This window comes from Rousettus aegyptiacus, unplaced genomic scaffold (genome assembly GCF_014176215.1).
Source record: "Rousettus aegyptiacus isolate mRouAeg1 unplaced genomic scaffold, mRouAeg1.p scaffold_m13_p_8, whole genome shotgun sequence".
NCBI lineage: Eukaryota > Metazoa > Chordata > Mammalia > Chiroptera > Pteropodidae > Rousettus > Rousettus aegyptiacus.
The window spans coordinates 45,886,305-45,908,198 of record NW_023416311.1 but is presented as its reverse complement, the minus strand read 5'-3'; the positions used below and the strand labels follow the sequence as shown (position 1 = coordinate 45,908,198).

General features: G+C 38.6%; 1 protein-coding gene, 1 non-coding gene and 1 pseudogene across 4 annotated transcripts in view; 2 read left to right on the top strand and 1 right to left on the bottom strand.

The window, feature by feature from the left end:
* FBXL17 (F-box and leucine rich repeat protein 17) overlaps window positions 1-2,750 on the bottom strand; it is a 444,087-nt gene extending 441,337 nt beyond the window's left edge. For 2 of the 3 annotated variants that reach the window (XM_036225333.1, XM_036225332.1), the window contains exon 1: window positions 1,348-2,750. In XM_036225333.1, the coding sequence (XP_036081226.1) occupies window positions 1,348-2,343 (996 nt within the window). In that variant the 5' untranslated portion in view covers window positions 2,344-2,750. The remainder of the gene's footprint in view (window positions 1-1,347) is intronic. The other variant, XM_016137227.2, reaches the window with a different exon arrangement.
* An 8,806-nt stretch (window positions 2,751-11,556) lies between these two features.
* On the top strand, window positions 11,557-11,657 carry LOC118607202. Its single transcript, XR_004952737.1, has one exon. It is a non-coding gene; the product is annotated as a small nucleolar RNA U13 (small nucleolar RNA).
* Window positions 11,658-13,808: 2,151 nt separating this feature from the next.
* LOC118606977 lies at window positions 13,809-13,925 on the top strand (annotated as a pseudogene).
* The last annotated feature ends 7,969 nt before the right edge of the window (window positions 13,926-21,894 follow it).

The window sequence follows — 21,894 nt, the reverse complement described above, 5'->3', positions numbered from 1 at the left end:
AGCAAGTTCCTTCTGCTCTGAAATGCACATTCTGAACAAAAAAGGAGGCAATTACTCCTCCAACAAATATTACCTCCATAAGAGTAAAATCATTACATTTGACACAAGGAAAATTTAAGTTTTCCCATTCTTTTGCTATATTATTTACAAGAACATTAATATCACAATAAAACAGATAAAAATACATGATTATTTATGTCCAAAAAAAGTATACTGGTGACAGTCACAATTTTAATCAATGACAGTGACTTCAGGAACAATAAAAGTAGCCAAATTTTATCTATGTTATTTTTGGGTGGTCTTAAATATCATCCATACTGAAATAGGTTTACAGTTATTAAATTACAGAAGTGGGTTCGGGGGGGGGGGGCAAAGAAGAGAGAAAATGAAAAAAATAATTTGTTAATAACAACTTAACATAAACTCTATCACATAATTAAGTTTATCACTAGCATTGACAAAATCGCGAATGTTTTTTGGTACTTAAAAGTGAGACAAAGCTCCCACAAGACACCCATCTCTCTTCTCCACTTACCCATCCCCCAACAACAAAAAATGCATTTGTCCTTACTTTCTGGTAATATGTATGCTGTTATGTAAGGGTTAAAATGTAGGAAGTTAATACAACACAGCATAAACAAAGGGTTTTCAAGTCAAGCAGGCCTAAATTCCCCAGATGTGCCTCTCACTTTCTGTGTGTGACCTTGGGCAAGTCATATAATTTCTTCAAGCTCCACTAGGCTGTAAGCTCCACAGAGCAAATACCACTTCTGCCTGAGTTACTACTGTAGGCACATAGTATTGAAATATCAGTTTCTTCTTGTACAAACTAAGGACGTTAACATTTATCTCACAGCAGTAATCAGAGAATTAAATGAAATATTCCACATATAAAACTCTGGCACAGTGCCTGATCATAGTAAATTCTCAAAAGAAAAGTTAACTGTTATTGACATCAATTACCAGTTCTCAAAACCTGAAGTAGTTTGAAGACTTTCGAATACTAATATACGAAGTCTTTACCCAGTAAGTGCAAATTTCCCGACTGATAAAAGTATTTCACAGAAAACCAGGTTCTAAATCTTTGGGCTGGGAATCTAATAATAGATGAACCCTGGACTGTACGTAACTCAAGCTATTAAAAGACATGCAGTAGACTCCAAGTTTTTCTACTTTAAAAAAACAGGCCGTAAGCATCCTTCCCATTGGCTTCCCAATCGCCCCTCTGGACGTCTCTGGCTGTCAGGGAACCCCCTCCTCCGCACTTAGGAGGGTAAAGAAAACCTCCGAGAAGGAGGCTGGGGTTGGAGAAAAGCGCGCATCTCTGCGCCATTCGCCCAGACCCACCTTGAGCAGGATGGATGGCGGCAGCTGGTTGATGTCTGGGGTTTCGGGGGGCGGCTCCCTATGACAGTCGCAGGGGTTTTCGCGGGGCTCCTGACAGTCCGCGTCGCCGCATTCATGCTGCTGCTGGGCAGGCCAGGGGGCGGTGCTCCCCGCTCGGACCGCGTCCCCGCCGGCCTCCGTGGGGGCACTTTCGGAAGTGGGAGAGGAGGGCGGGGGGCAGAGAGGCTGAGGTGGCTGCTCGGATCCCTGGCAGCAACCGGTATCGGGGGGCCGCGGAGGCGAGGCGCCTCCTCCCGCAGGCCCGCCGCCGCCGCCGCCGCCACCGCCGCCGCAGCCCCCACCGCCGCAGCGGGGCTGCTTACAGGGGGTGCAGGCAGGGACCCCGGCCCCCTTCCGCTTGCACACCATCTCGGGGGGCGTGGGGGGCTCGGCCGGCGGCGTCGTCGTCCCACGGAAGAGTTGCACGGCGACGGGCGGCCCCAGGAAGCGCACGGGCCCCAAGCTGGCCAAGAAAAGGCTCCGGCCCTGCTGCTCCCAGGCGGCGGCCGCAGCCAGCCCCAGCTCTTTGCAGCAGGAGGCTGGAGACGAGGCCGAGGCGGCAGCGGCGGCGGCGGCGGCAGCCGAGGAGAGCAGGAAGCGGCGAGCGGCAGCAGCACAGTCCTCGGCAGCCAGGGCCGCGTAGCGCCGCGCCAGGTGCTGGGAGGAGGCGGCCGCGGCGTAGGCCCCGTCCCGCGGCGGCAGCGGCGGCGAGAGCGGCGGCTCCTCCTCTGGGCCGGCGGGGGCGGGCGCGCCGGGGCTGTGCACGATGAAGCAGAGCATGCAGGGCCCGCGGAAGAAGCAGTCCCGGCTCCGCGGCGCCGCCGGCTGGGGGGGCGCCTTGGCCGGGGTCCGGCGGGGCAGCCTGAGGAGAGGGCGGCGGCGGCGGCACCAGCTGCAACAGCGAGGCCTCTTCTGGCTCGGGCGGTTGCGCGGCTCCTTCGAGAGAAGGTGGCCCATATAGAAGGCCCCGAGGAGGGGGACCGGGACGGGGAAAGAGGGAGGCCCGGAGAGGCGGGCTCCCAGCAGCGGGTCAGGCCGCTTGCTGGCTCGGCCTCGGGCCCGCAGCGGGGTCGCCCGCCCTGCGCACACACACGCACACACGGGCACACACGCGACGGTGGGGGTGGGCGTCAGCTGCGGGCCGCCCCGGCGCCCGTCGGGGGCTACATGCTTTGCCCAGGGAAGCCGGGAGAACGATGGGCGCGAGCTTTAGGGACGCGACGGAAAGAGCGAGCCCGCCGGCCAGGCGACCAGTCCGAGCCTGGCCTGCCGACTCAGTCAGTCACTGCGGTGACGGCGGCGGGGGAAACGCAGGGTCCTGCTCGGACCATTTTAACTGCGGCTCCGCCGGCGGCGGCGGCGCGCGCGCCCGCGATACAGCTCGGAGCCGCAGGGGCGCGCGCCCCGCTGGGGGAGGGGGCGGAGCCGGCGGCGGCGGCGCGCTCCGGGCGGGGGTGCGGGCGCCCGGCTGCTCACCCGGGACGGCCGCTAGGCAGGGACTGCTGGGAAGCGGGCCGGCGAGGGCGCGGGACCCGGGGGTGGCGACGCGCTCCCCTGCTGTCGCCCAAGGTTTCGCGGCGGCAGCTGGGTCCACGCCCCTTTTCTGGGGCGGGAGGAGACGTTTCCGAGCCAGCTGTGTGACATCCGTTTGCACAGCCGCGCTGACGTCTGTAGGTGTAAGTTCAAGAACTGCCATTGGCCGGGAGCCGCTGGGCTCTTCCCCTCACCTCAATCCCCCGCCCCGGACTGGGATACCATGGCTACTTAGCCGTAAACAGGGTTCCGCCGGAAGGCTGCCCTGGCTACCAGGCTAACTTCCCCGTGGTGTGGCACAGGCGTGGCCCTTGGGTGGTGCACACTGGTGGTGTCGTTACGGAGGGGTTAACTAGTAGTGCTGCACTGCTGTGTTACTCTACTTGTTTTCATACTTTGTGGCAGACTACTGACTAAACCATAACTTTATTTCAGAATGAAAGCATATCAAATTACCTATACACACCAGAAAGATAGTTTCTCAACCCAGTGAGTCAACCAACATCCCAGGCTATAAGCTATAGATGACTGTATAACGTCTGCACCCTCGGAGTCCCATCAATCTATCCGTCATATACTTTTTGAATGATTGCACAGTGCCTATTGTATGTGAAATTGTTGTAGACAGATCTGATGACCTAGATGAGCAAGAGGAAATAGGCTTTACAGACAACTCTTTAGAAGGTTTGACTCTAATGATACTAGAGAGATAAGGCAATAACTAGAGCAGTAGCTAATGTTGAGAGGTTAGCTTTCACAAGGGAGAAATTAGAAGAGGCTTAGCAATGGGAAATGATCCATTATAAAGGAGAAGATAAGATGATAAGAGATAGAACAACAAGGCCCTGGAGAAGATGAAATGGCAGGTACCTTAGGAGGGATACTTTCTGCTGTGATGGGAAGAAATAAGGAAAGAACTGATGGAAATGGATACAAATAAGTGGGTGTTTCTGGCACGAGAGTGAAAGTTTCTTTCAAATTGTCTCTATTTTCCTTTAAGTGGAGCCTGATTACCTACTGAAGGATGGAAGGAAAATTGTAGGTGTTTAAAAAGCTACTAAGGATAACTTGAGAGAACTGAGGAAGCGATATTGCAAGATTCAAGGCCCATCAGCTTAGAGACCATTGTTTGAGCCTGTGTGACTTTCCCACCACAGAGACCAACCTCACCCAGCCTTCACCCAAACATACCGTCAAACCTTAGGTGATACTGGCGCCTTTGTCAAGAATGACTTTTGTTTTAGGACTGCCAATATTCAGGGATTTCCCTTTCTGAGCTTAATCACAGTAAAATGGAATTCCAAGAAACCTAGAGGCAAAGATTTACAAAAAGATTTTATGTACCTTTATCATCTATAAAGTACACTACCAAAATTACATTTACCTACAGATATTATCCAGATAGCTTTCATCCCTCTGGCTGTAGAGCAGCTGTCCCCTACCTTTTGGCACCAGGGATTGGGGCTCCTATGAGAATCTAATGCCCGATGATCTGAGGTGGAGCTGAAGCTGATCTAGGGCTGGGGAGCTGCTGCAAATATAGATGAAACTTCTCTCAGTTTCCTGCTGTGTGGCTGGGTTCCTAACAGGCCATAGACCAGACCACTACCCAGTAGGTTGGGGACCCCTGCTGTAGAGAGATCTTCCGTGGCCCCAGAGCAGCATTCCTACAGACAGGAGGTTAGGAGTGAAGGAGATTGCCTGAGGCCTTGTAACACATTCTTTGCCATCTCTACCAGGCCACACTTTGAACAAAAGGAGAGGGTGTTCTAAGCTTTTTTATTACTTTTTGTCAAAATCATGGACTCATTAGTTTCATATAAATTAAAAACTATGACCTAGTATTCCACTTATAGGTATTTATCCAAGAAAAATGAAAGCATTTATGCACAAAAAGACTTGCACAAAAACATTTATAGCAGTTTTATTCGTGATCACCAAAATCTACAAAGAGCCCAGATGTCCATTAGTAGAGAATGCATAAATAAAGTGGTATGCTCATTCAGTGGAATACTACTCAGCAGTTGAGAAAAAGAAGGGAGAAAACAGTACAGAAGAATCTCAAAAACTTAAGCTGAATCAGACTCTGAAGTCGGAGCCCTAGCATCTCTACCTGATTTTAACAAGCAACCCATGCGATTACTGCAGAGACAGCCTGACACTATGCAAACCTACAGAACTACATGTAAATCTAACTTCTTGTTTCAGAGATGAGGCAAGCGGTTGAGACTTTTAAAGTGGTTTCCAAAACTCACAGCACTAGTTCTTAACTTAGAATTCCAGAGTCTTTCAGCCACAATGAGGTGGCTGTTTTTCTCTTTACCACAGCATGTAGCAGAGAATCTTATATATTTTAGTAATAATAAAGTAAGCTACTACTTCCATCACCAGAACTGTAATGAGTATTAGAATTCTTAACCCTAAGCAATAACTCTGATAATATTCTAAATATTCAGGAAACAGAATTATGAGTAAGAGTTATAAATTGCTATTTAGCACTTGATGGCTTTGTTAAAAAGAAAAACATCCTGAACAACTAGAATCTAGCCTGGAACTATTATCTAGGCCTTAGTGTCACTGGTATTCTCAGCTAGGAGCTAGGTCTGAGTGTTCTATTGAACATAAACAGTCTTACAAAACATCAACACCAGACATAGCCACTCTGTAACCTTAATAGACAAGATAAAAATACCCCTCCATAATCATGTCTAAACATGACAAATACAAGAACATCCTCCAAACCACCAAAATGACTAATTCTGGCTAATATGAATGACTTCTGTTTCTGGCTAATATAAGAGGCTTCTGTTTCTTGACAAATTATAACTTTAGCTATGCCCCTTTCTTCCTACCTTCTAGATAACAATTATTAAAATATCCAGTCATAGAATTACTTCTGCTTCCTGACAGCATCCAATCCAGAGCAAAGTCTTGAACTTTCCCCAAATCACCTAACACAAGCCATTCTATAAGTCGTTTACAACCTTTCTGAGACTCTCAGAAGTCCCTCTTTGTGCTAATAAACCTAACTTCTTTTGACTATGGGTGGGTTCCTGCTGGTCTTTGGCTGAAGGGCATTGAATATGTTATAATCAAATGTCACCACCCTATATAAAATTATTTCCTCCTTATGACATATACCTTAAATTTATGCAGTGCTGTATGCAAATTATATCTCAATAAGACTGAAATAAAATTAAATGACTCCTTCCTTTACTCTTTACTCTTACCCTGTTTTTATTGTCTTTGTACCTCATTATCTTTTTTTTTTTTTTTAGTCTCTCTCACTAGAATGTAAGCTTCATGAGGACGGAGACTTTGTTCAGTTTTTAGGAACATAACCTGGCAACTGTATAAAAGATGGACTAGAATAGGAAGAGGCTTTTAGTAGGAAGACTAGTAATATTGTTCAAAGGGTCAATGGAGAGGCTTTAAAAGCTTGAATTAAGACAGGGATAATGAAGTAAGGGTGGGATTGAGAAACTCTCATGTGGAGTTTTCAGGGTTTAGTAATTTGTTTACGAATTAGGTAGAGAGGAAGTGATGATGGATAGGGAAGAAATTAAGAACCCCCAAATAGTGACGTGTGTATGTGTTCATATGACTTATTTCAAGGTATAACTTATTGTGGTGAAATAATATATTCTATTATAGAAATTCTTGTTATATTTCAATAAAATTCAAACCTGGGGTATGACATACATTGACAGTGAAAGCCAGTATATAAATTTTAAATGTCGAAAACAGTTTAATAGAAAAGCCTTTTCTTCTTTGTTGACATACAATATACTCACTTTGAAATTCACATTTGCCTATAAAAATGGACACACGTATCAAAGGTTTTAATGCTTGCAGTTGGGTAATGATGGTTGTTATAAATTGCTGAAACATCCTGTAAGACTGATGACAGAAGTAGAGCACAGTTTACATGCCATTGATCCCACCGATTGTGGTAGGTTCAATGGATAGCCTAGAAGTGCACTCTGAGGGCAGAGGACTTTTTATGAATCCAGAGAGCATGCAACACCCAAGTGTTCAATAGATTTAAGTCCTTATCGAATCACGTAATACTCAAAGCCAAAGATAGTAAAGAAAACAGCTTTTAGAAAATTCCCTTTGGGAGAACACTCTATATTCTTGAATAGTTTGTTTTAAATGTAATATAAAAGTCCAGCTGCTGCTTGGACTGTTCTTCCTTCAGCTCTTCTCTTGACTAATGAATGCATGGTTATCTTCCAGGTCTGCCACACCACCCTCTTCATTTCCTTCACAGCAGCTACCACAGTCTTCAGTTGTGGTGTTTCAGTATTAGTTGATTATCATTTTCATCAGAATTAAGCCCTACTTTGTTTAATGTGAATCACCAGTACCTGTAGTCAGTTGCTAATCTGCTGCATGTTAAAGGGAGATTATCCTGGTTGGGCCTGAGGTAATTAAGTGAGCTCTTTAAAGAGGGTCTAGAAGTCGAAGAGAGCCAAAATAGGAGCAGGTGCTTTACTGTTTGGCCTTGAAAAAGCAAACTTCTTGTTGATAGGGTTTTAAGGCAGAAAACAGCAGACCTCTAGCAACTGAGGGTAGCCCCTTGCTGTTGGCCAGCAAAGGCTGCCCTTCAATCTGCCAATAAATATATAAGCTTAGGAGAAGACCTCAAACTCCAAAAGGGAGCATAACCCCACTGACACCTTGATTTTAGCCTTGTGAGACCTGAGCAGAGAATCCAGTTGAGCCCATGACAGGACTTCTGACACACAGAACTATGAAATGATAAATAGGTGTTGTTTTATATTACTACATTTGTGATAACTTGTTGCAGGAAGAGAAAACGTATTCCTACACTAACCTGTGAAACAAAGACTTGATATAATTTAACCGGAGAAAGCAAAACAATCAATTATCAATAACTCTCCAAAGACTAATTCAAGCTCATGAATTAGTGTATTAACAAGGAGTTAATACAGAGAATTCATTATTCTCTCACTTTTTTATAAACTAATGGGATAATTGAGGCCAAAGTAGGTGTTTATTTACTTTTTATTTTTTTTTTGCTGAAGATGTGCATTTATCTTTTTCTCTACGTAAATGAAATTAATACAACACAAAGATGTTTTATCATTTATATTCCCTCAATTCTGTGCCCAGCTATACCCTATATTATAACTGATATTTTCTCATTTTCAAATGGTAAAACAGAGTCTTTAGGAAAAAGAATTAAGTTGCATGTGTCTCCATGACCAATTTCCTGTTTTTCCTCCTAAGTTTAATAACAATCAGGTTTCTTATTATATAATTTTAAAATACTTACATGTTGGCTCTCAATAAACAAAGAATGGCCAGATCATTAAAATTACTTTAAGTGACTCAGAAATGGCAAGCCACAATTCTCCATGTTGACAATTTGTAGTATCATTGTAACAACTAAATGTTAATGCTCCAAATTAGTTTACTCCACTCCCAAGTATGATTACTAGTAGCAGGCTGCCCCTTCCCAATCCATTCCCTATATAAAACGGATTTCATCTTCATTATAGAGATCAAATGATTATAACCAGGATCCATAAACCGGATGAATTCAAACAACCATTTAAGTTACAAGAGGAAACAAGTCCAGACTGAGGAAGAGTGGAAAGAGTGGTGATGCAGGGAAGGCAACTCTCACCTCTCTCCTCTGATCCTGTGTCTGATACAGTTGACGTCATTAATCTCTGGATTATGAGACTTATTGCCTTATGTTGCCTCCTTAGTCAAGTGATCAGGCATTGTTCCTTGTCGCTACTCAGAGTGAATAATCCTCCTTGGATATAGAAAGAGATATTAAAACATTATTTTCCTCTCTAAAAATAGAAAGTTAAAATCATCCATAAAAGTCTAATTGTGAAACCAATGGAAGAAATGATTTGGGAATCTACTCTCTTTAACTTCATAGATGTCATAAATTCCCTCAACTTTCTGGAAGGATATTTTATTAACGATATTGGCTGTGTTATTTTGAGTAGCTTTGAGTTTCAATTGTTTTACTTGCTTTTTAATGACATATTACTGTTCGTTAATCATTTTTAATTTGGTTTATTGTGTCTTTGTTCAGTTATGCCTACAGTATACAGTGATGCAAATGCAACCCTATTTGGTGTCTGTTATTTCCACTAACTACATGCTAAGACAAAGGTACAAGGATTAAAAATTATATTGTCTAAAACCCAATTTTCAAAGTAGATGTAAACATAATCTCTTCTAAATTCAGTTGTCTAGCAACACTTTTGATTAAGTCACTGCTCCCACCCCCACCAGAAAAATGGAAATAGATAAAATGTGAATGTTAGGGTCTTTTGCCCCCTCCAGGGTAATTGGTTCAAAAGGCTTGAGAATCACTGTTATAGAAAAGCATGCTGTTCTTTGTATCTTCTTTTTCTTTCACCACTGCCTTAGATATTCATTGCAGTCTTATTCTGGAAGTGTGTGTGTGTGTGTGTGTGTGTGTGTGTGTGTGTGTGTGTGTCTTGGGGAAGAATGCAGGGAGTCAGGGCTTCTTTCCAATTCCTATTGTTTTGCCAGTGATTTTCCCTTATAAATCACTATAGTATTTCATCCTATTGTCTTTCATATTTATAAAAATTGGCATCCTTTGCAACGACATGGATGGACCTAGAGGTTATTATACTGAGTGAAATAAGTTAGACAGAAAAAGGTAAGTACCATATGATTTTACTTATATGTGGTATTTAAGGAACAAAAAGAACAAACTAATCAAAAACAGACTCACAAATATAGTAGACAATTTGGTGATGGACAGAGGGGAGGGAAGGTTGGGAGGCTGGGAGAATGGGGTGAGGGTTAAAGAAGCACAAATTAGTAGTTGATGGTTGGGTACAGGGAGCATGACAGAGGGAATGCAGTTAGCATTAATATGATGCTTAAGTGGAGGGCCAGAGGAGCGAGGTAGCAATTAGGGGTATCATTTTAGGAACATGATAGATGTCTAACCAATGTACTGTATACTCGAAACTAATTTAAATAAATTTACTTAAAAAATTGACATCTCTAAACATTAATGAATCAGGTCTATTTTGAATAATTTGAATCTTTATTGGACTACAAATTAAAGGTATTCACCTGACTTATTGCCAGGTAACAACTGCAGATCATGATAGGTAGGTACCCTTTTTATGTGCTGTGGGTCTAGAGGAACTCTATTTCTAAAATAAATATAGTTATTTTCCATGTTAACCATGAAAGGATAAATAATATTCTCTCTATCAATAACATTTTACACATTCTTATAATTTTTAAAAAATGAAAGAAAGAAATTACTTTGGAAGTCTTAAGGGAACTAAAGTGTATCAGAGTTTTCACTAAAAGAATATGTGGACCACACGGTCATTGGAAAGTGACAAGAATCTATGAAGAACTGTCAGAAAATTTATTTTTGAAAGGAACTTTAATTCTAAGGGAGATTAACCCCAAAACCTACTTTAAATTATATTGCCCATTTCATGCTGCTTCATTTACTTTCATTATCACCCAACCTCCCCTTACCCCTAAAATGGTTTAGTTCTGACTATTATTTTCTATTCCAGACTACATGTCAACAATATTGAGATATACTTCATATTGTCTTCTTATAAATGTAGTTTTGGACAATAGTTATGAAGAAAATTAATAACCCTGTTCAAGTACATTTTGGGAATATTCTCTAAGATCAAGTTAGAGAATGATTAAATAGAAACTTTGAAGGGTGGGTTAATGGGGAAATAATAGTTTCTAAAATAAAGCATGAGAATGGAATACATTTTCTGGGAAGCCATTTGTCTATTTAGACTATGTGAGGTGTATTGGTATGTGCGTGTGTGTATGTTTGTGAAAGAAGGTGAGAGCAAGAGACAGACACAGAGAGAAAGCTTCTTTTGTATGCTACCATTGAAAATAAGTTTCAAGAATTACCAAACAACTCCTAACTTTTAACTCATTCCTTTCCTTTGGTAGAGAAATTTTAATCCACACAAGCAAGTGAAAAATATCAGGATTGGAAAAATTCTGACAGCCTTCTGACTAGACTGAGGCGGGCATCATGGCTTGGTTTATAATCTCAGCCAAAAGAGAAACCTTGAAAAGAGGAAGCAACAAAAAAAGACAATAGAAAAATGACTTCAATGTTTTGGGAGTAGGGTCTTTCTAATGGCAGTCCAGAAACTATCCATTTCTGTCCCCAAACATAAGACTCAACGTCATTATTTATTAAGGTAATTTAAATTAAACTCATAAGATACCATTACACACTTACTACAATGGCTAAAATGTAAAAGGTTGGAAAGGATGTGGAACAACTAATACTCATTTACTAATGGTGGAAATGCAGATTGGTACACCCACTAGGAAAACATGCTACCAGTTTCTTATAAAATTAAACACATAGTTTACTATATGATTCAGCATTCTCAATCCTAGATGTTTACCAAAGAGAAATACAAACACATGTTTATGCAAAAGCCTGTATACAAATATTTATAGCAGCATTATACATAATTGTCAAAACCCTCACACAACTAATTTTTCCTTGGTGAATGGATAAACTGTAGTATATCCACACATTGATTAAATATCTAACACATTATGCTAAGTGAAAGATATCAGACTCAAAAGGCTATATAGTAGTTCAAAAACTTGAAAATTGGGTGTTCACACTCTTGTGTGAGATGTGCCTTCTGCAAACCTTGTTACAACATCAGCACATTACCTGTTCAATGTAAAGGAAAAGAAAAAAGAAGAAAAAAGGCTATATATTGTATGGTTTCATTTATATGACTTTCCCCAAATGGCAAAACTGTAGGAACAGAAAACGGAACAGGGGTTGCCAGGATCTGGCAGAAGATTACAGAGCTTACTATAAAGAGGCAGAATGGAACTTTTGAGGGAGTTAAGAGTATTCTATATCTTGATTGTGGTTATATAACTGAACGAATTTGTCAAAAGTCATAGAACTTCACTTAAAAAGATGTATTTTATACGGCATAAATTAAATCTCAATAAATCTGAATTTAAAAGACAGCACTATGGGACAATAGTTTATAAGACATCCAACCTAGACTCTTCAAAAATTTATTATGAAAAATAAAGAGATTGAAAAACAAAAATACCAAGTGAAATATATGAACCTAGATTGGATCCTGGTTTAAAATAATGTAACAAAATAACTAAGAAAATTATCATTGTAAAATTGGGGATATTTAAATACGGACTGGATATTATATTATCTAATTATTTTTAATTTTCTTAGTCAATAAAATAGTATCATAATTATATAGAAGACTGTCCTTTTTTGTTAGGAGATGCGTACCAAATATTTAAGGTCAAATATCATAGTATTTACTTTCAAATGGTACTGCAAAAAAAGTTTGGAGGGAAACGTGAGAAATGATCATTATTGAAACTAGGTGAAAATCTGTGGGCATGAGTTATATTTACCAGACAATGTCTTTTAGGTATAGTGATAACTCTCTGGTCTAAAATATCACCATTATTATGTATCAAATGCCCACAATGGTTCTGAGTAAAAGGAAAACTATTGGTAAATATGTATCACTTGATTCTAGATTTTTAAACATATGTGTGATTAGTGTATATAGATCTATCTTTATAAACTTCTAAATAATTTGGTGTTGATACACATCATATTGTTAATAGTGATACCCACTGGTAAATGAGGCAATGGAGCAGAAATTGGAAGGACTAAAATGGAAATTTCATTTTGTACTCTATACTTAATACTTTATATACTTTCAAATGCTAAAAAAGGCTTTTGGATGATTTCTACTTTGCTTGTGGAAGAAAATTAAGGTGAAAAGGAGGTCATATAAATCATTGTTTTTAAAATTTTGTCTCATATCTATACGATGAGAACAAATTTTTTTCCAAAATACTTTTGACTCTTTCTAAAACCAAGTCCTCCTTAAATGTACAAATAAACACACTGAGGTATTCATAGTAGTGTACTTCTACATTTGAAGGCCATTCCAGAGAAGAATTTCAGGAAACATTCTCAGTAATAAGAGCATCATTAAAAAAGTATATGCAATCCTTGGATAATATAGGCAGTTTTCCCAATACAATGAATGGTTAAAAATTTATTTGTAAATTATTATGAATCTTGTAGTGATGAGAAATTATGATTCTCTTTATACATTAATCTGCTTTCAGGGCTGACTAGAGGTGGTCAAGTCAGCCTTCCTGGTAACTGGTGCTTCTCTTTCAGGGCCTATTTTTACTTGAAAGTATAGAAGTACCAAACAATTGGTGCTTACACATAGATGTGTTTGTATTCTTTAAAATTTTCTTTAAATAAAAATGGAATCAAACTATTAAAAAAAAAAAAAGTATAGAAGTCCCCTCACTCTTTTTGCCTGAAACTAATGATACTGTCTGAATAGTTTTTACTGCTTGCTTTCCAAGTAAAGAAAGATTAATCATGATAACAAAAGGAGAGATTTGAGGGGGAAAATTATGAAAGTAAGACCTTTTCTACATGCAGAAGCTGTAGTACTAACAGAAGTTCTTAATAAATATTTGTAGTGTAAGAGAGTGAATGAATCATTCAGTCAATAGGAAGGAAATTCACTAGATCAGATCATAAACTCTGGGAGGAAGGAAATGGTCTTCCTTACTCCTATTTGTATCCCCAACACCCTGCTATACAATTGGTAATCAATAAATGTTAAATGAATAATCCAAGAGCTATCCTCACTTTCCCTGGTTGTGGAACTGGACTTTTATAATGACTTATGTTTATTCTAACCCATTGTTAAAGGGCACATTTTTAAAAAAGACAAAATCACGAAACTTGTACAAAAATAAAATAAACGTGTTAAAGAATGTTTTTTATTTAATTATTAAGGAACCTAGTCTATGGCCATGCTACCCTGAACAAGCCTGATCCCCTCTGATCTCGGAAGCTAAAGGGTCAGGCCTGGTTAGTACTTAGATGGAAGACCACCTAGGAAGACAAGGTGCTGTAGGCATAAAAAATAAAATAAAAAAAATAAGAGATTGTAAGATGACAAGGTCCTTGCAATCTGTTAGGTCAACCAAGGGTTGCCGCACCTAAAAAAGAAAAATTATTATTAAGGAAACTAGAAATGTATATAAAGCCAGTTTAAGGAGACTTTGCAGACAAGGTACAAAAAGAGGCAATTGGGAGTGCTAAAATGAATTTGTTACTAGATGAAAAATAGAGAAAAATTCACAGGGAAATAATCAATTGCATCTTCACTAGCAAATATCATTTGCATTACCAGCAATTTATAAGTAGCAGAGTGGCAAAACTACCCAGAGACAATGACAGTTACAAATAATGATGAAGATTAGGCTAGACAATACCTAGCATTTCATATGACACCTAGTAATAATATTTTTTCTTTTGTCATTTTAAATTCTCACAAAGTTTTTCTGACAGTCTCCTTTCCTTGTGATAATAATTTCAAAGTTTATCGTTAACCACACACAAAAGTTTTGTTTTATTAGGTTTGGCTCGTTTGTTTACACAGGTGAAGCAAGAGGAGAAGTCAGCAAACTACAGCCTATAGGCCAATTTTAGTCCCAAGCCTGTTTGTGTACCTCCTGCAGCTAAGAATAGTTTTTACATTTTTAAGTGATTGAAAGAAAATCAAAAGATGAATAATTTATTGTGACAAATGAAAATCAAATTTCAGCCTTTATTTTTAAAGATTAATTAGAATAGAGCTATGCTCATTCATTTACATATTGTTTGTGGCTGTTTTATCACTACAATGGCATAATTGAGAAGTTGCCACAGAGAACAGAAGGCTCACGAAACAAAGTCAGGTCCAGGGTGAGGCAACTGAGGTACTTGCCTCGGGCACAAGATTTAAAGGGGAACAACAAATTAAGTAATGAATAATGAATGAATAATACTTTGAGACAATGTTTTTAAAAACCAGAAGAAATTTTTAAATAAATACAAAATGTCAAATTTTAAAAATGTACAAATGTCAAATTTTAAACAAAATCAGGATCAATATTACTAATTTTTCCTTATGCTTCAAGCTCCAATATACCTTGGTATGGCACTATCTTACTCGCTTTACCCTGACCCTGGTCCTGCTGAAAGCTTAAAATATTTACTACCAGCTTTTAGAGAAGAGCTTACGAGCAACTATGTTCACCAACCATATGAGCTTCCTTGAGTTTGAGATTCAAACTTAAGCATTAAGAATTAAGGCCACAAAATAAACTTCTGACTAGGAGAGTTCATAAGGAATCTCGGATTGGAACCTCAAAAGCTTCTATTATGCTACCCTGAGGCTAAGAAACCAAGTCGCAAAACCTCTCTTCACGAAATTTCTTCTCCAGTACCTATAAATTAGATGATTTCCTCTCTTGTTTGCAGTCCTCAAAATTGGCTGTTTCCTGGCTTGCCTAAGAGAACTTCTTATCATTTGTAAGTCTAAGACCCTGGCAGGCAATTTCCCTGGGTGGGCTTAACAGGTATTGGTTTCATATGTAAAGTAAACCTTTATTTTCCATAAAAATTACCTGTCAAAGCTGATTAAAAGAACATCATTCTCAATTCATACATTCCAGGCAATTTGTCCAGTAATATCCTGGTGTAAAGGCAAATAGATTCTCATTGAATATATAACTATAACTATATTGTCATGAAAATAACTATATTATCATGAAAGCAAAAAGACTGAGTAAAATTTTGTGAATTTGAAGGAGTCAATGAGAATCAAATACCATGTAAAATGTTTTATTTCAGCTTATAAAAGCAGTCTACTAAATTGTTGTGGGTTATAGATTGCTCAAGAAGAGAAATAGCTTCCTCATATATCCAAGAAATAGAACAATAACACAACATCAACAACATCAACAATATTCCAACCAAATAACCATATAATATTTGTCCCATCACTGCACTCAGCCTTCTGTAATTAGTTTTTGCTGTGCTGAATCTTGGTTAGCAGTCTACTCTCACAAAGACACCAGTCTCTAGACTAAAAGAAGTTTTGGAAATTCTGACTCAGTTCATTGTTAAGGTCTGAAATGTATTTAAATGATATCAACTCAGAAACCTGAGCAAGAGTCTGTTTTTTGAAATGCCTATAGTGTGAAATGCCCGTAATGGTTGTTTTCCGGTGTCTCTAGAACTGTCTTATTTGTTGAAGATGCAAACTCTGGACTGTAACTTATAACAGAGTCCTCAGGAGGCAAGTATGAGTAAAAATAAAAAACTATCTGTAGATTGCAAAGATCCAATGGCTGTAGTTCATTTATTACTGTAACCAAAAATATCAGAATGAAAGAAAGTAAAATTCTCTATTGGGGTACAGTGCATAACTCTTTCATAAATTTCAATCTAATTTTCTATGAGAATTAAAACCTATTCTAGACAGCAAGGGCACTGGCTAACCGCTAGGGATGTCCCATAACACATACAATCTCTAAAAAGTTATCTCAACAACGTGTGTCAATACAAAACCATCCTAGGGAAGAGTGAGCATCTCTTCTGATCTGACAATTCTTCCCATCCAATTCTTAAACAATAGGAACAAACAAACCTAATTATTTTCTAGCATCTCTCTTTTTATAACATAAGAAATCAAATCTTTGTGATTTTTTTTCTGGAGTCCTTTTGATCACAAAGGTACTTTTAGGTGTAAAAGATATCTTGAAATTTTTATTTTATTTTTTCTAAGTTTAAGATTCTGATTTTGGGAAGGCAATTTCAAATGAGTTGTCAGAGGATATGTGAGCATTTAATTAAGGCAGGATTATGAGTTCCTGAAAAACAACACTTGATTACTTATTTAATCAAAGTGTCAATAAAAGATTTTTAAAATAAACAGAGAAGTTGACATGATTGTAAAAACCCTTAGCTCTTACAATGTAAAAAGACTTTGTTCTTTTTTTAAAATTATCAGTAAGATAATAAAAACCAATGTAAAGAACAAACAAAATTATTTTGTTCAAAATTATTCTGATAAGCCGTAGAATCGCTGCTACACAGCTGGATAACATGAAAGCTTACAAGAGAGCTTTCATATTGTAAGTGAAGACTATTAATCAGTGAACCAAGGACATAAGCCATTAAAACTGAGTAATCTTTGCTAAAATTTAACATACTTCACAGCTTCTTTCAAACTCAGGTATTATAAGAACAGAAAATAAAATTCACTTTCCAAGTTTTCTCCATTATACTTTTTTGTATTCTAAAATAAACTGACCCTTTACTTAAGGACTACCTTGATTTGTTTGGGCGACTGTAACAAAATACCATAGACCGAGCAGCTTAAACAACAAACATCTATTTCTCGCAATTCTGCAAGCTAGCAAGTCCAAGGTCAAGATGCTGGCAGATACAGTGTCTAGTGAGGGCCCACTTTTTGGTTCATAGATGAATGACTCTAGTTATGTTCCTACACTCCTGGAAAGAGGTAAGAAAGCTTTTTGGGATCTATTTTATAATAGCACTAATCCCATTAATGAGGGCTGTCCTCATGACCTAATAGTCTCTCAAAAGGCCCACCTCCTAACACCATCTTATTGGGGACTAGGTTTCAATATATGAATTTTGGGGGGGGGGAGGGGACACAAACATTCAGGCAGTGGCAAGGACAGAGTGTGGTCTCAGGACCTCTACAGTCTCTAACACTCTTTCAGGGAATGCATGAACTAAAAACTATTTTAATACAATAAGACATTAGTTGCCCTTTTCATTCTCATCTCTCTCAAAGTATACAGTACAGAGGCTTTCAAAGCAGATTAAATGCAAAAGCAAACATGAGAATTCAGCTGTTTTCTAGTGAGCCAAATGTTTAAAAGATTTCCAAAAATATAAAGCAATGCCATTCTTATCATATTTTTCGGTGTTAGAAAATATAGTTATTTTTCATGAAAATGCTATTTATTATTTTAATATGTTATGGGTTCATATGCTATTGCTGTTTTTCGATGATTCAGAAAATAAATATTTTTTGCATTTCTCACACAAACAAAAGCTCAGTGGAGTCACCCCTAATTTTTAAGTGTAAAAGAGTCCAGAGATTAATTTTTTTTTAATTTTATGGATAAAAAATATTACTTTAAAAAAAACAAAAACAATACAATTTTTCTCTCTCACTCTCCTATTATAGTCTCAACAACCTCTACTAATTATGACTTTTAAAAAAGTAATTGGCTTTTATTTGCTTCAACAGGAATGGATTGTTGAACTGTATGTCATACACAAGCATTTGAGCACCTAGCATGTGAACACACATAACACAACTTTCTACACCAATGCACATCTCTTTTATACCTTTTTAAGATCGCAAAAATAAGCACACTCATTAACATGACTGAAAAATATAGCCTTTTCATAGCATGTGAAATAACGTGAAAAGTATAATCAATGGTTTTGTATTCTGATTTACCTAGAACTCTAGTTATTCAATGGTTACCTATTAATTAACTCAGTAACTGTCCAAGGCTTTAAATTTTCTAAAGATCTTGGAAGTTATCTTAAAGCTGATATACTACAAAACATAATTACTATTGAAATTTAAAATTGTCAGAATCATGACTCAATGTAGTTGAACAAAATTTATGTTTTTCAAAATTCTAAACATTACGTATGAGAAACGTCATCTTATTTGATCAATAAACCTGTACATTAGGAAAAACAACTCCAACTAAAATAAAATATACACAAAGGGGTCGAGAATATGCCACTATGGTATAAGACATTTTTGAGCAGAAGATATTTGAGTTCCTGAAGTCTCCTATCTACCTAAAAGCAGAGGTTCCCAAAAGAACTCAAAAGATTCCAGTTGTCACAAATTCTCTACCTGGGAGCAACCAGGAAAGATTGACTGTCATCACTAGAGATGAGAAGTCTCCACATCACCCCTTAACAGACATTGTCACAAAAACTCTGTCTCCTGTCTATGGCCCATTTATCTTTCCAAAAAGGCACTTATTTTCCCATAAGTGCCTTTTACCTTTCTCTTCTCCTGCCTCTATTAAGATGGTTTATAAGCTCATTTGAATCACATTTTTCTGTGAACTTCTTGGATGTCTATCTTTTCTCTTGCTAATCTGTCTTACTCAATTAATTCAAAGGCTCCCAAATCCTGAACATAACAGGCCAGAGGAAAAGATTTACCTTAATTATGTATATCTGAGTTCTTGAAGTATTGATTCAGTTGCTTCTGTAGGAGGAATTTATTTTTATGTATAACACTTTTTAAGTATTAGGTATTTTTGATTTCCTTATTTTCTGGGAATTTAGAAATATTCAATTTCTATATGCACTTAGTTATCTATAAACCAATCAGAACAGAGTCATTTAAGAAACTTTAACTAGTATGTAATATTCTTCAAAGATAGGAAAACCTTTTATAGTTATAAAACAAGAGGTAGAGGCCATTCTGAATTATATAAACACATATACACAGACACGTAGAATGCTTACAACTTCAGTTCTACAACTTAAGCCATAGGTTGAGATTGAACAAAATAACACAAAAAACTCACTGATCTATACAAATTTGTGCCAATGTGGGGGTGGGCGGTAGTCAGCAAAGTTAAAGTTCTCTTCCTGTCAGGTATTTACCTCTGGGAGCCTCAGCGGGTATGCTGGGTTTGCCTTTAAGGCATACTCTTTCCACAGAGTGTGTTTCCTGGCTCTGTTAGGTGAAGCCAGTGGGCAACTTGGAAGATGCTCTTAAACCGTTAACGTTTAAATTTTTTTAAAGGAAAAATCACGGTTGTTCATCAAATGTAAAGGCATGTTTTAAACATTTTTAAAAATCGATTAATGGAGGAACCAAGAAGGTTAAAAACCAGGTCAAAAGAGAAATCAAAGAACAGATAAAGCTAGAGATGACCAGAAATGCTGACATGAATTTAGCAACATATATCAAATTGGTCAATACTCATAGAGCAATAATCAATTGTATCCCACTAGCAAAAATCCTTTTTTGTTTTTATGGACAAGAAATTAGTTGTATTTGTGTAAGAGAAAAAAGTTTTCCTCGACATTCTTAGGCTCCCTGTCTGGGTCTGAAAATTAAACTGACAGATTAACAAAGGAAAAGTATATGAGTTAATTTGAATTTTATGTGACATGGGAGCCTTCATAAAGAAATGAAGATCTAAAGATATAGTTAAACCTGAGTGTTTTCATGCTAGGTCTGCTGAAGTGTAGGTAGTCATGGGGAAAAGTTGATAGGACAAAAGACATTAGGTAAGTGTAGTAAACTGGGGGAAATAGAGTAAAGCCTTTTTGTTTGGATTCTTGATTCCCCTTTCTCTCTCTTAAAAATAAGGATATTCCTCTTTTCAGGTTATAAGGAGGGCATCTCTCACATGGCAAACTTAAAGACCTGCTTCAGGGGAGAAAGAGGAAGAGGGAAGTTCTGCAGTTTTCTCAGACTTCTCTAGTTTATACCGTCTAGTACACCAAGATGCCATATTTTGAGGTAGTGTGTCCTGAACCCCATCACATTACTATCTGTTTACTGAAGCTAACGAAGTAATAAGATAGCTCTGAGATGACAAGGAGAAAATTGTGAATGTGCTAAATTAAATTACAGCAGGCCAGAGGGTGGAAGAGACCAAAAGGGGTTAATCACATAGAAAAAAAAATCTATTGTCCCAGAGTTTTCCAAGCGTTTTTATACATCAGGAAGTGGGGTAGAAGGATGTAAGCCCTCCTGAAAGGATTTACATAGACAAAGGAGATGGGAGAAGGTGAAGTAGGGCTAGTTCTGGGATAGGCACAGCAGTGTCCACAGCACAATTCATAAAGCTCATATGTAAACAAGAAGTGAGGGATCCTGGGGTTCCACGGAGCCTGACTATTTTCTCTGTTTAGGCAATCTTGGAAACAATCTCCGGGAAGTTAATTTAATAATTCCAATGTACACTAAGGAGTGTGAGCAAACTTTTGTTGGTTTTGCCCTGAAGTTGTTAACAGATTAACCCCTTTTTGTCTGTTCCTACATCTCTCCGATCTGCTATAATTTAATTTAGGACATCTCAGAATTTTCTCCTTGACAGAGACAGTGAAAACTGTAGTCCAAGAAGCTTAGGCTAGATAACACTTAATATTACATAGAACCCCCAGTCATCTTTCCCCCCCTTTTCAAATCTTCCACAATTTTTCCTGACATGTTTTTCTCCCACCTCTCAGCATGCCTCTTCCCCACTCTTCTCACAAAGGCGTCCCAGCGAGGCCCGCTCTTTCCCTTCTTTACCCTTCTCCTCCTTCATCACAAGTCCTATTCACTGTTGGCTCCATCCAATTCATCTCCAATAACTTTCATAAAAATAGTACAAATGAAATAATTTGTAATAAGGAGGTACCAGCTCTACACACCTTACCTGCACAAAGGTATGGGTATGATAACAGTGACAATAGTAAAGATGCTTGTTGTCCTAAGTGAACTATCTAACTGAAGTTGTTTTCAATGAGTAGCAAAGTTAAGTAAAAATTCTTTAGACAGTTTATAGGGAACAAGTTTTTGATGTGGGACCAACACTTGGGCAGCCCAACCCAAGTTGGCTCTCCTTGATTCTCAGAATTTCTGACTTTACGGAAAAGCTCATAGCACAGGTCATACGAGCTCCACTGGTCAGGGATGTTAGGTCAGATGTCTCATCCTGACCATCCCCCAGGATCTGTCTATTTGGTCACTCTGGCCTGTCTTTAGCAAAAATCCCATTAGGTTGGTTTCGTCAGATTCTCTATGGCCCTTGAGGTGTCCTCTTAGTAATTTCCATCCAGTGATATCACCCCCCCCCCCACCCTTGGCTATGAATTCCCACTTACCAATGCTGTATTAGGAGTTGAACTCAATCTCTCTTCTGCTATAGAATCTCCTTGTGATGGTTTCTATACCTAAACTGATGATCCTAAATAAGTCTGTCTTACTATCTTTAACAAGTGGCAGTGAATATTTTTTTTCTTTAATGATGGCTTAGAGA